This window comes from Caretta caretta, chromosome 9, assembly GCF_965140235.1.
Source record: "Caretta caretta isolate rCarCar2 chromosome 9, rCarCar1.hap1, whole genome shotgun sequence".
NCBI classification, from domain to species: Eukaryota; Metazoa; Chordata; order Testudines; family Cheloniidae; genus Caretta; species Caretta caretta.
In genome coordinates this window covers 48,940,207-48,958,796 of record NC_134214.1, presented here as the reverse complement: position 1 = coordinate 48,958,796, position 18,590 = coordinate 48,940,207, and the positions used below count along the sequence as shown (strand labels likewise).

At 43.7% G+C, this 18,590-nt stretch overlaps 1 protein-coding gene across 5 annotated transcripts in view; it reads left to right on the top strand.

Annotated features, from left to right (window-relative positions):
• PPP2R3A (protein phosphatase 2 regulatory subunit B''alpha) overlaps positions 1 to 18,590 on the top strand; it is a 141,953-nt gene that overhangs the window by 88,299 nt on the left and 35,064 nt on the right. For all 5 annotated transcript variants that reach the window (XM_048863979.2, XM_075132274.1, XM_048863977.2 and 2 more), the window contains one exon: positions 11,605 to 11,691. In XM_048863979.2, the coding sequence (XP_048719936.2) occupies positions 11,605 to 11,691 (87 nt within the window). The remainder of the gene's footprint in view (positions 1 to 11,604; positions 11,692 to 18,590) is intronic.

The window sequence follows — 18,590 nt, the reverse complement described above, 5'->3', positions numbered from 1 at the left end:
GCCAACCGGAGCTAGTAGAAAGCGTTACTCATGCGTGCTGCCATGTGAGAGCTCAGCATCAGCAAGGGAACCAGGAGCACTCCTAGATCATGGACTGTATTGACCAGTTGTGGGTGTGACCCTTCAGCCAAAGGAAACTGCCCTACAGTTGCAAAGTCCTCCAAGTACTTTCCTCTGCCCAGCAGCATTCACTCTGCCTTGCTCGGGTTCAGCTTCAGCCAGCTGTTGTCCTTCGTGAGTTGATCTCATCCAGCCCAGGGCCAGGCTGGTGGCAGTGCTGTGGTGGCCCATGGTGATGAGCAGGTATCATAGAATCATAGAATCACAGAATCTCAGGGTTGGAAGGGACCTCAGGAGGTCATCTAGTCCAACCCCCTGCTCAAAGCAGGACCAATCCCCAACTAAATCATCCCAGCCAGGGCTTTGTCAAGCCTGACCTTAAAAACCTCTAAGGATGGAGATTCCACCACCTCCCTAGGTAACCCATTCCAGTGCTTCACCACCCTCCTAGGAAAAAGTTTTTCCTAATATCCAACCTAAACCTCTCCCACTGCAACTTGAGACCATTACTCCTTGTTCTGTCATCTCCTACCAGTGAGAACAGTCTAGATCCATCCTCTTTGGAACCCCCTTTCAGGTAGTTGAAAGCAGCTATCAAATCCCCCCTCATTCTTCTCTTCTGCAGACTAAATAATCCCAGTTCCCTCAGCCTCTCCTCATAAATCATGTGCTCCAGTCCCCTAATCATTTTTGTTGCCCTCTGCTGGACTCTTTCCAATTTTTCCACATCCTTCTTGTAGCATGGGGCCCAAAACTGGACACAGTACTCCAGATGAGGCCTCACCAATGTCGAATAGAGGGGAACGATCACGTCCCCCGATCTGCTGGCAAAGCTCCTACTTATACAGCCCAAAATGCCGTTAGCCTTCTTGGCAACAAGGGCACACTGTTGACTCATATCCAGCTTCTCATGCACTGTAACCCGTAGGTCCTTTTGTGCAGAACTGCTGCTTAGCCACTCGGTCCCTAGTCTGTAGCCGTGCATGGGATTCTTCTGTCCTAAGTGCAGGACTCTGCACTTGTCCTTGTTGAGCCTCATCAGATTTCTTTTGACCCAATCCTCTAATTTGTCTAGGTCCCTCTGTATCCTATCCCTACCCTCCAACGTATCTACCACTCCTCCCAGTTTAGTGTCATCTGCAAACTTGCTGAGGGTGTAATCCACGCCATCCTTCAGATCATTAATGAAGATATTGAACAAAACCGGCCTCAGGACCAACCCTTGGGGCACTCCGCTTGATACCGGCTGCCAGCTAGACATGGAGCCATTGATCACTACCTGTTGAGCCCAATATTCTAGCCAGCTTTCTCTCCACCTTATAGTCAATTCATCCAGCCCATACTTCTTTAACTTTCTGGCAAGAATACTGTGGGAGACCATATCAAAAGCTTTGCTAAAGTCAAGGAATAACACGTCTACTGCTTTCCCTTCATCCACAGAGCCAGTTATCTTGTCATAGAAGGCAGTTAGCTTATTCAGGCATGACTTGCCCTTGGTGAATCCATGCTGACTGTTCCTGATCACTTTCCTATCCTCTCAGTGCTTCAGAATTGATTCCTTGAGGACCTGCTCCATGATTTTTCTAGGGACTGAAGTGAGGCTGACTGGCCTGTAGTTACCCAGATCCTCTTTCTTCCCTTTTTTTAAAGATGGGCACTACATTAGCCTTTTTCCACTCATCCACAAGTACTTTATATGACTCCATTCCCAAGGCTTCATCTCCAATGTCTACAAGTCTGGTTGTAGACTGTGTACATACTGGTCAAGCACAGTCTCAACATGCTAGTCATGGTTCCTCAAAGGGTCTTAGTCTCTGTTACTTGATGTGGAGACAGAGGAAAGATGTGTGTGGGGATGCCGTTCAACTCTCCACTTCCAACAAAGACTATAACAATACATTAATCTCTTTTAGGTTGGGGAGCATACAGGAAGGGACAGGTTACTCAAGGAAGATGGTCCTCTCAGGAGTCTCTGCTTCACATCAATGTATTAGAGTGAATCGTTTCATGAGGAGTGTGATTTAAGTCTTCCATCCAATGGCAAAATCTGTATCATCCTGGGATTCAAACCTTGTTTTATCAACCCTTAGTAAGTTATTGTTCAGGCCCCTGGCATCCTGCTCTCTACTACATCTCTCTGTGAAGGTAGCATTTTTGGTTGCTATTATGTCATCCAGAAGAGTCAGGAAGCTCGGGGCTCTTATGGCTGAGCCTCCTCCCACCCCCAGTTTTCCATAAGGACAAAGATTTCATTCCTAAGGTGGTGTCAGATTTTCACATTACCTGTGTTTTACCCTAACCCTCACTCTAGCAGGGCAGAGGTGTTGTGGCACTCACTGGATGTGTGTTGGGTTCTTGTCTTTTACCTGCAGAGGCAAAACCGTTTTGAAGGTCTCCTAGACTTTTTGTACCATTCACAAAACTTATGAAAGGAGAAGCCATCTCCTCCCAGAGACTGCCAAAGTGGATCTTTTGGTACGTCCTACTTTGCTACAAGATGAACGTCTCTCTTGGAGGCAGCATGAGAGTACAGTCAACTAGAGCTGAAGCCACTTCAATAACTTCCCTGAGTCACATCCCTGTTACTGACACCTGCAGGGCAGCAACTTGGAGTTCCATTCACACCTGCATTAGACACAAAGCACTGGTGCAAACAGCTGCTTCTGATACCTCTCTAGGCAGGGCAGCTCTGCAGTCTCTTTGTGTCATAGGACTCCAGGCACCCACCTCCTTTAAATAAGCATGGCTTGTGAATCATCTGAAGTGCACTGCACATAGGGACAGTCACTCAAAGGAGGAGAAAGGGTAACTTCAGTTCTTCTAGATGTTACTACAAAGAGGGGGCCCTTTTCCTTTTGCAACTCACTGTCTGTGATTCTAGCTAGTGAGGACACTGTGTTAATGTGTGCTGGATGCTGCTCTTTGCTCCCCTTCACTATATCCCCTCTGTCTTCTATTGTACTTCATCTCGAGCCACTTGCCTCACTTTGCTCACAGTTCTGCAGGAAGTAGAGTCCACTTTAGGCTGCTGCTGCCCCAGGAGGCCGGTCACTGGTTTTATTGGTGGCTAAGCTGAATGGGGTGAAGCTGAGACTCCTAGTCAGCTCTATCTTCCCCATCCTCCTCATGTTGCATAAGGCAGGTTGTGGAGGTTGATTCTGCAGCTGCCCCAGCCCTGCAGAGCTTTGTGGGGCAGTGCACTTCTGATTGCCGGCTGAGACTGCAGCAGGCTGTGTTGCTCCCCACTCTCAGGACTGGTTGGCATGGCTGGAGTGCTGGGTGGGACAGAGCCAAGACTCCCATTAATCAGTGATTCCAGCAGTGCAGATGACTCTTGTGCAGGGCCAGCTGTGTGGAGGGTCAGCTCAGGGGCTGTGATCGCCTTGCAATTCCAGGCAGGCAGTGGACATTCTGGTTTCCTCACTCAGTAGCGTAAGGCTGGTTTTAACTTTGCATGGACTGATGTAGTTTTTACATCTCCTTTTATGTGCTGTTGAGTTGGGTTTTTTTCCTTTAGTATTACGAAGCACGTTATTTCCATCAGGAGATAATAACAAAGGAGATGGCCATGTCCGTCCTTGGCTGTTGAGAACCTGGATCCCATCAATCCCTCCAAGGTAGAGTGTCCTACATACACTTCAAAACCACAATGTGCTGTACATACTGCATGTGCATGAACCCACATATTATTTTTGCATTGCAGATGTTGACTCTAAGTCGACAGCAGCTGCTGTGTTCATTGCTGAATGTGGTACCAGTGGGGAGAAGATGTCCATAGAGTAAGTTAACGGTCTAGGATAACTAAGCTGTGTATGCACATTTTTAATGCCCCCTGTCTCCCTTAGAGATACAATAGGACTCTGTAGACTGCATTTGACCTATCAGTATCTCTGACCCATTGTATGATGTTGGTATACTAAACTCTTTATATTTCTTTCAACAGGTCCTCAGCCCTAAGTCCAGAAATGATGGTGTAGCACATCACATGGGGAATCACTTACCAGTAAAACCATTCCACAGTGTGGCTTATCCTCCCAGAGCTAGTGCTCTGCAGTGATAGCAAAAATCTAAGCCAAGGAAGCACCAGTAAAAGACCCTGCTGGCAAAATATACTGTCTGTTGAAAAGTACGTTGGGTTATGAGGTGCTGCCAGGTGTGGATGGAAAAAACTGAGCAGTTCTGGTGATGTGAAGGGGAGAATGCAGGGAGGGAAGCCCAATTGCCTTAATAAAACTTTGTTTTTCCAGAAGTGAAGTTGTGTGAGTTGTTCCAAGGAAAGGGTGGGGAGAGGGCCTGGAACTGCCCTGCCAGTGTCCTAGAGCTAGAGCTGGGCCTTATGGAGAGGCATGAGGCATGGGAAGGGACCCCAGCAGTGGCCTCTCATTACAGAATTTGCATACAAAGTTCACAGCTGATAATCCGCAGTGCTGCAGAAAACTGAGCCAAGGAGACAATAGGAAGAGGTGTGGCTTTCAGGATCAGCAAGAGACAGAAACCAAAAGCTCCTTAGAGGTGTTTACAGCAGGATTAGTCCTGGCAACAGTTCACAGCATTCCTAAACTGAAGTGCAAGTGCAGTTTTGCTACTGAAGCCCTCTCTGAGGGACGTGATGGCAGGGATGCTACTGGGAGTGACTGCACAGTAAGAACGGGGAGTGGGGCCAGGGCCCAAATGCTTCGAGCTGCACTACAGCTCAGGCACCACTCGTGCACCCCCTGGTTCTGATTGGTTTTATAACCTGGAACAAAGGAAGGAGAGGAAGTTTGCAGGGTAAAGCACCTGGGCAACTATCCTTCAAAGCAGAATTGGGTAAACTGCAGAGTCGCATAAATTTGAATAGATCTAGAGTGACTGAGGGACGGAGAGAGAATGGAAATGGAGAGAAATCCCAGCCTTTCATGCTTTCCTTCCATATCCCTCAGTTTTACAGCGGGGGAAGAGAGGGAGCATGGAGAAGATGTTCCTCTTTAGCAGGGGTGGGGGCGGAGAGGAATGCAGTGCTGGCTGCTACATATGCTGATTGGTGACATGTTTCAGTGGCTTTGATTGGCTGCCCAGGAGATCAGGGAATGGAGAAGGCAGCCAGTCGAAAGGTTTTTTTCCTGTAGATTGCTGGAGGGACTGAGACCTATAGTCTGAAACCCTGTAGAGTTGGCAAGTTTGATAATGGCCCTTTCTGTAAGGTGAACTAGTGCAATCCAAGCATGCGAGACAGACTGGGAAACCCTTTGGTAGTAAATAAAACCTTAAGTTTAGAGGTGCTTTGCAAACTGGAAGCGAGGGTCAATGTCACTATTACTAGTGAAAATGTAGACCAGGATGACACTGTCTGTCAGGAGCACCCAGTAATTCCTGCATCAAACACAGCATCTTGTATCTGAGCTAAAACGTAACTTTACAAAGACATCCCTTCTTGATTTAAATATTTCAAGTGATGGAGAGTCCATTGCATCTCTTACTGTGCTGGGCCAATGGCTGATCACCATCAGTCTTTAAAATGTGCACGTTATTTCCATTTTGAATTTGTCTAGCTTTAACTTCCAGCCACTGATTGTACTGTGCGTCACTCTACACAGCAAGAGTGGATGAGGTGAACTTTTAGCCCAGCAGTTAGAGCAGTCAGATGGGTTCAGTTTCCCTGTCTCTGTCACAGGGGTGAAAGGATTTGAACAGGGGTCTCTCACCTCTCAGAGAAGTCCTCTAACCACTGAGCTATGTGATATTCTAATGTGGGGGCAGGTGCCTGTCTCAGTCTGTCCAGTTGAAGCTGTTCCACTTTATGTACATACTTAGAGTGACTGGAGCAAGGGACTCTCGGTCTCCCATATGCTGCCCTAACCACTGGACCATAGAGTCATTCCCACGCTCTTTGGCCTAGTACCTCGTGCCCAAAGTCATCCAGCAGACATGTAGCAGAGCCAGGAGTAGAAAGCCCAGGGCCAGGACAGGCAGACCTGCAGGGGCTAAGTGCGTGGATGAGATGATAGCATAGGGAGGAGGGGTTTAGGTTTATTAGGAACTGGGGAAAATTTTGGAAAAGGAGAAGCCTATACAAGAAGGATGGGCTCCATCTAAACCAAAACGAAATCAGATTGCTGGCATGTGAAAATTAGAAAGGTAGAGAATGTGTTAAATTAAGGGCTAGGAGAAAGCCGACAGGTGTGGCGGAGCACATGGTTTGGGTGGACACATTCCTTAGGGATTAATTTATTAAAGGGGGAACTCTATATCCTAGTAAAGAGGAAAGGAAAGAAGTTGGTAAAGTACAGCTCTGCACTAGTGAGAAACAGTCAAATGTAAAAGAGCCCCAATTAATATAACTCATGAAGGCAAGAAACTGAATATTAACAAAATGTACAAGTGCTTATATATAAATATTAGAAGTCTAAATACTAAGATGGGTGAACTAGAGTGCCTGGCAATAAATGAGGATATTGATATGATAGGCATTGCAGAAACTTAGTGGAATGAGGATAATCAATGGGACATGGTAATAGCAGGCTGTGACATACCGACCATACAATCCAGACCAGACGGAGGCTGTATCACCCCTGCCCTGTTACCTGGGGTACCTTGCAATGCCTTGCTGCTGTAGCCTCCAACCTGGACTGCTCACAACTAGCCACCAGTATGCAGGTCATTCCCAGGCGTGTTTGTGTAACTGCAGCCTGCTAATCACACCCTGGCTGTAACCAGCCTTGGTTACACTGCATGGTGACCCCAATGAATTCCCAGTCCCAGATTTCCCCCCAGAAATGTATGTCTTGTACTTCCCAGCCTTCCCCTGGACAGTCCAAAAATATTAAATCTGTTATTCCTTTAAGGGAATAATATACCATTTTATTACCTTAAATGGAGTTACCCAGATACTTCAGCTTGAAAACACTGGATTAGATAAAAGAATAAAATAAGTTTATTAACTACAAAGAGAGAGAGACTTTAAGTAAGAACAAGTAATGAGGTATAAAAGTCACAAATGGTTACAAGAAAAATAAAGATAAAAAAAGATAAAAGATAAAATGCTTTCTAGTGCTTAACTTAACAGACTATATTAGATTCAAGCAAAGTTTCTTAACACGTGCTTCTAGCAAGATTATTGACCAAACTCTTCAGGTCAGGACCCCTCTCTCAGAGTCCAATGGCTGTTTCCTTTGTTTTTTCAGGTGCAGTGAATGCAATGGGCAGGGAGAGAGAGGGTTGTGTGTGCTGTGGGGTGTTTGTCCATCTTTTTTATAGTTTCAGTCTTTTCCTCCGCCCCTCCTTGAAAAATATTTCCAGCTGAGAGACAAAGTGTCTATGTGGAAGGATGTTCTCTGCTGGGTTTTTTTCACCTGTTTGAGCTTCCTTTGTTTTCCCTTCCTGGCTGATGACTCTATTTATGCTTAAATGCAAATTAAGGCAAGCACACATTCCTTTGTTTACAACAGACCTGTTTGCAGACTTCTGCCTAGGCAGGGCTGTGAGGTTTGCAACATGTGTTAATAACAGGATACAGGGCAATCTTATAACTTTACTTACAATGTTGCCACACATTTTATTGGGACAATATTGACAAGCAAATTATCAGTTTCCAAATGATATCTTACAAGGTGTACTTTGGACAAAGATTTTTACAGTAGTTTGTAGGGTGTGAATACAGGGGTATATTCCGTTCCACAGGATACAAAACTTAAAGGAATGACAGAGTAGGTCAGGCTGATAGGGGTGGCACTCTATCTGAAAAAAAGCACAGAGTCAAATGAAGTCAAAATCTTAAATGAATCAAGGTGTACACTAGATCTCTATGGATAGAAATTCCATGCTTGAATAATAAAGTATAGCAGTAGGAATATATTACCAACCTCCTGACCAAGATGGTGATTGTGAAACACACAGAGAGATTAAGGCGCAAAACACAATAATAGTGAGGGATTTCTACTGACTTCATGTTGACTGGGAATACGTCCCCTCAGGGAGGGATGAAGAGAGAAAATTTCTAGACATCATACGTGACTGCGGCTTGGAGCAGCTAGTCCTGGAACCTACAAAGGGAGAGCCAAGTCTTGATTTAGTCCTAAGTGGAGCACAGGATCTGGATAACATAGATGCATAGGCACGGCCACACAGATAAACCGAGCATGTTGGGGAAGAGTCAACACTGCTTTTGTAAAGAGAAATAAATCATGCTTCACCAACAGTTTTAACAGAAAAATTGCAAATGATACAAAATTACCCAAAATAGCAAAGGCCAAAGCTGACTGTTAAGAGATAGAAAGGAATCTCACCAGACTGGGTGATTTGGCAACAAAGTGGCAGATAAAGTTCAATGTTAATAAGTGCAAAGTAATGCACATTGGAAAAAATAATTCCAACCACACACAAAAATGATGGGATCTAAATCATCTGTTACCACTCAAGAAACAGACCTTGAAGTCATTGTGAATGACTCTGAAAACATCTGTTCAATGTGCAGCAGCTGTCAAAAAAGCTAGCAGAATGTTAGGAACCATTAGGAAAGGGATAGATAATAAGAGAGAAAATACCATAATACCACTATATAGATCCATGGAACACCCTACCCTGAATACTGTGTGCAGTTCTGGTTGCCCCATCTCAAAAAAGATATATTAGAATAGGAAAAGCTACAGCGACGGGCAACAAAAATGTTTAGGGATATGGAACAGCATCCAAACAAGGAAAAATGTAAATGAGTGGGACCATTCTGCTTAGAAAAGAGACAACTAAGGGGCAATATGATAGAGGTCTATAAAATCATGAATGGTGTGGAGAATGTGAATGAGGAAGTGGTGTTAATCATTTATGTAACACAAATACTAGGGGTCACCTGCTGAAATTAGAAGGCAGCAGGTTTAAAATAAATATAAGGAAGTATTTCTTCACACAGTGCAGTCAACCTATGGAACTCATTGCTGGGGGATAATATGAAGGCCAAAAGTACAAATGGGTTCAAAAAAGAATTAGATAAGTTCTTGAAGGATAGGTCCATCAACGGCAATTAGATGTTCAGGTTTGCAACCGAATGCGCCAGGGAGTCCCTAAACCTTCAACTGCCAGAAGAGGGAACTGGATGGCAGGTGATGGATCACTCAAAATTACCCTATTTTGTTCATTCCCTCAGAAGCATCTGGCACTGGCTGCTCTCAGAAGACAGGATATAGGGCCTGTCTGGTCCTTATAGCTTCTTGCCCCAGAATGACTTCTCTCTCAGCCTATTTATAAGGTCAAATGTCTGCTGTATTATCACCTAATCCTTCTTTAGTCTCACCCTCTCTAGCTGACAAGTAATTATATAATTACCATTTAGGTGGAGTGAATGTGCCTATGTGGACTTTAGCCCTTTCCTGCCCAGAATGGGGTTTTACCCCATCACACTCCTCTTTCACTACAATTTCTCCACCTTTCTCCCTATTTAATCTCTCTTTCTCTCTCTCAACCTCACTGGTGTGAAATACCATTGAAGCAATATCTTAAATAAACTTTTTTTTATCATGCTACAGATTGAGGTTGCTGGTCCTCTTTTCCAGATTAAATCCCATTTCTCTAAAACCATTTGTGTATGCAACTCCTTTCCCAGTGTGTCATATATGGACCTTTTTTTTTTTTTCTTTTTAGGAAAGTTGTCTGCAAAGATTGATATAAATTAACTTTTTTTGTTTGTTTCCTGATTGCCTAGACTCCATCACTCCTCCTAAAGTTAGCTTAAAACAGCTTTTCCAAAAAGTTAAGAAACATAGTACCTAACTTGAAGGTATTGGTACATAGGAGAGTGGTCCAACTAAAACTAGTTTTTTATTTCCAAATAAGTTAAAAAAAGTTTCTTTACTGAGGAGCTGGCCAACCGTATGTATTCCATGGCTCCCCCAATCTTTAAACCTCTTCGGTTTGTGATTTGGGTTAAAATCTGGATTATTTGCAAAGTAAAACATTTTATTTTATTTCTGGTTCTATCCCAAACCCATACAGTAGCCTTTGCTGAAGGATGTGTATATGTTTCTGGAGGGCATGATTTTTTATTACGCCAGCACCATTGACACTGCCGTTATTTTCTTGTTCTGTAAAGACCCAGTGTTCGGCTGGGTTAAAGAGCCCCCAGTCTACTATTGGTTTGAGCTGTTTGTCTTGGTAGGACCAGAGAATATTTGGAACAGCTCGTCCACCCTGTTCAATAGGTTTGTACACAATAGTAATCTACTATAACTTCTAGGAACAGACTTATTAATTGTCTCTCTCTGCTCTTGTTTCTACTGTTATTAAGCTTGGCCTTGTGTCCCGTTAATCACATTTTGGCAATAATGCTCATCACCCTGTGAAGTTTTAGTAAAATGGCTATTTCATGCTGAAGGGAGTGAGAACAGGATGGGTGTTTACATGACCTCAGCACCATACTATCTAAGTACTACCTCTTGTTTGCACTCACTTAACAGGTATTTCTGTCCTCCTCCATGTCATTCATCGTCCAGATTACCAGAGGTCAGAGTGGGGACTGAATGACATATACAGATGACCAATGGCCTATGCCAAATCCAGCCAGATAATCTGTCTCTGTTATGTCCATTGTTAACATATGATATGGTGTACCCAGAATAATGCTTTTCACTTGGGCACCCCTGCTTGCTGTGAATCAGCAGTTTATTATCAAAAGGCCTGTCAGGAGCTTGCTTCTGTTGATGAGCTTGGAGAGGTTGGGTGGGTTGTTAGAAGGCCAGAAGAGGGGATTCAGGAAAAAATTATTTCACTATATGGTCCCCATCCAGTATGAGTTGTAGTTGTTTGGTGATAACCCCCTATGAGTTCTGGTGTGGGGTGAAAGGTGACAAATAGGGGTGCATGGTCAGAGGGGGGCTTATTTCTGTATTAAAGCAGGTTCTCTGAGTAAGTGTCCTTGTTTGAAGGTTGCTTTGAGTGTATTAAGGTGTACATCCTGGACTTTCTCCTTGGAGCATATTCTGTAGTATCTGAGTGCCTGGCTGTAGATAACAGATTTCTTGGTCTATTTGAGGTGGTTACTGGATCTATGAAGGTAGGTGTAATGATCTGTAGGGTTTCATTGTTGAAGCTGATTGTGGTGTCCATAAAATCGATGCTAGTGTCAGAGTGTTCCAGAGAGAGTTGAATGTCGAAGTTGTGGTGGAGATCTATGAGGAAGTTTAAGTTGTCTGTCCAGAAGACGAAAATATCATCAATGTATCTCAGGTATATCATTGTCTTTTTTGGTGCATTTGTCCAAAAATTCTTTTTTCAAGGTGGCCCATGAAGAAGATGGCATTTTGGGGAGCCATCCTAGTATCCAAGGCTGTTCCCATGGTTTGGACAAAGTTTTTGTTGTTGTTGTTATGGGTGAGGATGAAGTGGATGAGTTTGGCGATGCATTTGGGGTGGATATCTGAGGGTTGTCCATTGTCTTGTAAATCAAAATTGTAAATTAAAATTTTCTTTTAATCATTGACTAAACCAAATGAATAAGTTCACTTCAGATTTACAAACTGGTATAATTTAGGCAGTGCATGTCTTTAAGATAATTATTCATTTGTTTGCTTTTTGTAGGTTATACAGAGAATATTCTACGTGGTCAATAGATCCTGGTCTGGGAAAATCACCCTAATGGAGATGAGGAAAAGCAACTTTTTGCAAGTATGTCATTTTCTTGGCTTTATATAAAAAGAGTACATATTCTAAAATAGATGTGTGCCTATAGCCCCTCCAGAGACTCCAGTTCTGGAGAGAGACTGCAGGAGGTTAGTGAGGGCCTAGCCCAGGGTAGGATCCCTGTAACACATCTTCACTAGTACTGTATTGAGGACAAAGATTTAGATCTTGCTTCTTTCTGAAAGGATAAGCCTACTTCCTTCTATATTCAACACAGCAAAGTACCAGGTTGAAAACTAGTTAAGGCTGCTCAGATGCACCTATCACCAACACAACCATGCTAACCCCACTCTGCCTTCACCTTCTTCAGTGAGGGAGGCTATATTTAGGGATTATAAATTGTTCCTGGGAACCCATTTATTCATTTGTTGAGTAATGTCCCTTTGAGCACTGTGCTTCCAGTGTGCATGGCCTCCATGCACCTTTGGGAGCAGTGCCTGTTCAGTTCACATGTATGTCCCAGTTAAACTCCTGTCCTTTACCAAGGGTGTATAAGGCAGTGTCGGATGAACTGCTTTCAGTTCCTTCTGAACTGCCCTTGGCCTGAGACCGAGCATGACTTGCAATGCCTTAGTTTAATTTTAGGTCTTCTATAAATATTTAGTGTTGTTACAGTTTAATAGTTAGTTTAGCAGTTAGTTATAGTATTTTGTAACTGATACATAGTTGGCAGTTCTTTATTGTGAGATTGCCTCATTCCCCACCCCGATTCTGAGGGGACTTCTCTCTGTAGAAGTTCTGTTTGTTTATTTTCTCAGGATATGCCAAGATCTCTTGGGTTTAATCCCTGCCTAACTTGCCAGTGCTATCCCCATTCGTGATGGCATCCTAGCTGCCTTTGCTGCCTTCAGGACACCCACATCCTTTCCAGGTATACAGTCTGCATTGACTTTGAGAGTAGGTCAAGAAAGAACAGGGAGATTGAACTCCGACTACTCCTTATGGAGTGCTCCTTGCAGGCTTCGTCAGACCCAGGCTATGACATCCCCCTGTGCACTGGTGCTCTGATATGCAGAGTGTGCCGTCGACTTCAGCCACTGCCATTCGCTCGTCCAGAAGGTCTTCTCACAAGGTACCTCTAAACCTTTGAAAAAGAGGAACACTGAGTCCCCTCCTCAGTGATGGTGTTGATCTGTAAGCAGCCACTAGGGAGCAGTTCTCTAGGGCCTCCAGTTATGCTCTCAAGGAGAATCAGAGAAGAAAACTTTCCATTCCTTCAGACCCTCCACTGCAGTCCTCTCCTCAGGAAGAATCCTCTGAGGAGAAGAAGGTTGATTAAGAAGCTTAGGTCTCAGACCAACAGCTCTTTCTCCTCACCTGAGGAGGCTGTCATGCCTCTTTCTCTGTGTATGCGGATGACTTCAAGCAATTCCAGGAACTCATTAAAAGAATTGCTGATATTCCTTCTAAATCCCTTTGGAAGAGATCCATGAGACCTAACGGACACTAAGAGACATCCTCCATGCTGCCTCCTCCATTGCCTAAAACAATTTGCTACTATATCCCCACCAGGGCAGATAAGAAGTATTATGTTCCTGCTAAGGGTTCTGAGTTCATGTTCATGCTCCCAGCCCTGAACTCACTAGTGGTGCTGTGAACAAGGGGAACAGGCAACACCACTTTAGATCCACTTCACATGACAATGATCAATGACAATTACACTTGTTCAGCGGCAAAAGTTATTTATCTACATCTATTTGTTACAATTTAGAGTTACCAATTCATGAAACACAATTACACCAATTTTGGGAAGAGAAATGCCTTCGTTGACCAGCTACCTTAAGAACAGTGAGAGCAATCACAGAGGTACAATTGCTAGCTAGGACATCATTGCAAGCCTTCCTGGTGCAGCTGACACGATGGCTCACTCTATATCTACAGCGATTGTTATGCACCATGCATTTTGATTGTAATCATCAGGGATCCTGAGAGAGGTCCAGAGCACCACTGAGGATCTCCCATTATATCATTTGAACCTGTTCACCAAGTCAGCTGACAAGTCCTTACATTCTTTGAAGGATTCAAGAGCTACCCTCTGCTCTGTCAGTATATACATCATGCAAATAAAAAAAAATTCAGCAGGTCACAGCTTTAATGATGAGGTAGACTGTAAAGAAATTAGAAGTTATGGAATGGATGAGACAGAGTCTGTTTGGGCCAAAATCACTTTAGGGAAGAAAGCTAGTGCTTGGGGTGTGCTACAGACCCCCAGGATCCGATTTGGATATGGATAGAAACCTCTTTAATGTTTTTAATGAAATAAATACTACTGGAGATTGTGTGATTACAGGAGACTTTAACTTCCCAGATATAGATTGGAGGACAAGTGCTGCTAAATAATAGTAGAGCCTACATTTTCCTGCATGTGGTAGGTAACAGAGTACTTCATCAAATAGTCACTGAACCAACAAGTAGTGATGTCATTTTAGATTTGGTATTGGTGAGTACTGAGGACCTCATAGAAGAACTGATTGTAAGGGACAACCATGGTTCAAGTGGTCGTGAGCTAATTCAGTTTAAACTAAATGGCAGGCTAAACAAAACTGGATCTGCAAAAAGGGTCCTTGATTTCAAAAGGGCTAACTTAAAAAAATGAAGGGAATTAGTTAGGGAAGTGGACTGGACTGAAGAATGTGAATGTGGAGGAGGCTTGGAATTACTTTAAGTCAAAGTTGCAGAAACAATCTGAAGCCTGCATCCCAAGCAAGGGGATAAATCATAGGGAGGGGTTGCAGACCAAGATGGATGAGCAAATATCTCAGGTGATTAAGAGAAAGCAGAAAGCCTACAAGGAATGGAAGATGAGAGGGATCAGCAAATAAAATTACCTCTTGGAGGTCAGAAAGTATAAGGATAAAGTGAGAACTTCCAAAAGCCATGCGGAATTGGACCTTGCAAAGGGAATTAAGACCAATAGTAAAAGGTTCTATAGCCATATAAATAAAAAGAAAACAAGGAAAGAAGTGGGACCGCTAATCACTGAAGAGTGGAAATTAAAGATAATCTAGGCATGGCCCAACACCTAAACAAATACTTTGCCTAAATTCTTAATAATAAGGCTAATGAAGAGCTTAGGGGTACTGGCAGGGTGGTTAATGGGAATGAGGATATGGAGGTAGAAATTACCACATCTGAGGTGGAAGTCAAACTCAAACAGCCTAATGGGACGAAATAAGTGGGCCCAGATAATTTCCATCCAAGAATATTAAAGGAACTGGCACATGAAATTGCAAGTCCAATAGCAAGGATTTTTAATTAATCTGTAAACTTGGGGGTCGTATCCTATGACAGGAGAATTGCTAATAAAGTTCCTATTTTTAAGAAAAGGAAAAAAAGTGAACCAAGAAACTACAGGCCTGTTAGTTTGACCTCAGTTGTATGCAAGGTCTTAGAACAAATTTTGAAAGAGAAAGTAGTTAAGGACATAAAGGTTAATGATAATTGGGATAAAATACAACATGGTTTTACAAAAGGTAGATCGTGCCAGACCAACTAATCTCCTTCTTTGAGATTTTTTAGACAAAGGAAATGCACTAAATCTAATCTACCTGGCTTTCAGTAAGGCATTTGATACAGTTCTACATGGGAAATTGTTAGTTAAATTGGAGAAGATGGGGATTAATATGAGATCTGAAAGGGGATAAGGAACTGGTTAAAGGGGAGACTACAATGGGTCATACTGAAAGGTGAACTGTCAGGTTGGAGGGAGGTTACTAGTTGAGTTCCTCAGAGATTGGTCTTGGGACCAATCTTATTTAACTTTTTTTTTTTAACTGATCTTGGCACAAAAAATGGGAGTGTGCTAATAAAATTTGTGGATGACACAAAGTTGGGAAGTATTACCAAGACGGAGCAGGACTGGAATATCATACAAGAAGATCTGGACAACCTTGTAAATTGGAGTAATAGAAATGGGATGAAATTTAATAGTGCAAAGTGCAAGGTCATACATTTAGGGACTAACAACAAGAATTTTTGCTATAATCTGGGGACGTATCAGTTGGAAGTGACAGAGGAGGAGAAAGACCTGAGTGTATTGATTGATCACATGATGACTATGAGCCACCAATATGATCCTGCTGTGAAAAAAGCCAATGTAGTCCTAGGATACATAAGGTGAGGTATTTCTAGTAGAGGCAGGGAAATGTTAGTACCATTATGCAAGGCACTGGTGAGACCTTATCTGTAATGCTGTTGTGTGCAGTTCTGGTCTCCCATGCTCAAGAAAGATGAATTCAAACTGGAACAGGTGCAGAGAAGGGTTACTAGGATGATCCGAGGAATGAAAAACTTACCTTACCAGTGGAGTCTAACCGAAAGAAGGCGGAGGGGAGATATGATACAGCAGAGGGATAAATATCAGGGAGGGAGAGGAGTTATTTAGGTTAAGCATTAATGTGGACAGAAGAACAAATGGATATAAACTGACCATCAACAATTTAGGCTTGAAATTAGGTAAACGTTTCTAACCATCAAAGGAGTGAAGTTCTGGAACAGCCTTCCAAGGGGAGCAGTGGGGGGAAAAAATCTAACTGGCTTCAAAACTGAACTTGATAAGTTTATGCAGGGAATGGTATGATAAGACTGCCTACAATGGCATGTAGCCGATCTGCAATTGCTAGCAGCAAATATCACCAGTGGCCAAAGATCGGATACTAGATGGGGAGGACTCTGAGTTACTAGTGTGAATTCTTTCCCAGGTGTCTGGCTGGTGGGTCTTGCCCACATGCTCAGGGTCTAACTGATTGCAATATTTGGGATCAGGAAGGAATTTTCCCCTGGGTCAGATTGGCAGAGATCGGGGGTTGGGGGAGGGTTCACCTCCCTCTGCAGCATGGGGAATGGGCCACTTGCAGGTTTAAACTAGTGTAAATGGTGGATTCTCTGTAACTTGAAGTCTTTAAATCATGATTTGAGAACTTCAGTAACTCACTCAGAGATTCGGGGGTCTATCACAGGAGTGGGGGTGAGGTTCTGTGGCCTGCAATTTGCAGGAGGTCAGACCAGATGATCATGATGGTTCTTTCTGATCTTAAAGTCTATGAATCTGAGTACAGAGATCTCATCCCGTTCAGTTCCTGGTGTACCGTTGACCATCAGAACCACCTGAGAAAAAAACTAGGTTTCAAAAGAGAAGAGCTTAACCTCTGCTGTGATAACACCATAGCCCTGCTTAGCAGGCAAGCATCCATTTCAATGCCTTGGTCATGGGTTGGGAACCACCCTATCCCTCAGATCCATGGCTATAATGTTCTAACCTCCCCCTGCCCAACCCTTTGGGAATTGTCTCTTCCATTTTCAAAGATCTTGGGAACAGATGGTGTTGGAGTTTGTAACCTCGGGCTACTCCCATCAATTTCATCTCCATTCCTTCTCCCTTTCCCCATCCCTTTTCAGGGACCCATCTCATAAATGTCTTCTGAGACAAGAAGTTCAATCCCTTCTTCACATAGGAGCCATTCGAGCCAGCAGAGGAAAGGAGTTCTACTTCAAGTACTCTCTAGTTCCCAAAAAGAAGGGCAGGTAGAGACCAATCTTTGGTCTCAGAGTGTTGAAGAACTTCATCCGGGGACAGAAACTCAGGATGGTGACACTCGCAGCAATAAAACCATCTATAGATCTGGAGGACTGATTTGCAGCCCTCAACTTCTAGGATGTGTACTTTCTTATTGTGATACGCCTGGCTCACAAGCAATTCCTGCCATTCATGATCGGTCAGCATCACTTTCAATACTGAGTGCTCCCCTTCGGACTCTCTGCTGCCCCCGGGGTCTTTATGAAGGTTCAGGCAGTGGGGGCAGCACAGTCATAATGGTCATCTTCCCCCAGCTCAGCAGGTGGCTCCTCAAGGGCCCCTCTTACAGTCAAGTTCACTCTGCAGTCACAAAGACCATAAGCCCATTTGATGTGCTGGGACTTCAGCTCAACAGAGAAATGTCCACTTTGACACCAATTCATTGAACAGCAAATATAGGAGCCACATTGGACACCATAATGTCCAGAGATTACCTACCTGTAGACAGATTTATCACACTGACAAGCCTAATTTCTCAGGCTCAAATGAACCCGGAGACAATGACCAGGATTTGTTTACAAGGCTTGGGTTATGGCTGCCTGCACCTTTCTGACATTACATGCCAGGTCATATCTTTGCTGCTACCAAGTTAGCTTGAAAACCATTTACACTCCCAACAAACACAGTTTGGACAAGTTAGTGTCAGCTTCTTGAGAGGTTCTGAACTAACTCAATTGGTGGAAAGACCTTGACAAATGTGTACAGGAATCCCCTTCACTCTGCAACAATAGAAACAGACATATCTCTAGTAGGGTGGGGAGCTTATCTTCAAAGTCAAACCATTTGAGGCAAATGGGCTGCTCAAGAATCGATTCTCCATACCAGCCTGCTGGAGCTCAGAGTGGTCCGAATGACTATGATCAAAGACCAATCCATCAGAGTCAGGATGTACAGCCAGGCCAGCATGTTCTATATATATAACCAGGGAGGAGTGAGGTCTCCCTCCCTTTGTGCAGAAGCACTGAAGCTGTGGAACTGTTGCCTGTTCCATCAGATCTTCATCTCAGCCACATACTTACCAGGTCCCTAGAACACCTTAGCCGGCAACCTTAGCAGGCACTTCTGCCAGGATCTTGAGTGGGAGCTCAGCGATTCTCAAGGAGATATTCCTTCCCTGGAGGGCTCTGGAAGTAGATGTCTTTGCTACTGTCACCAACAGAAAATGCTGGACATTCTGCTTAAGAGGAGGTCTGGATTGTCATTCTCTGGAACATGCCTTCCTCATTTTTTGTTGGAGAAGAAATCCATCCTCTATGTCTATCCCCTGATGCTATTGCTTCTCAGAGGCCTGAACAAAATCAATCAGGCC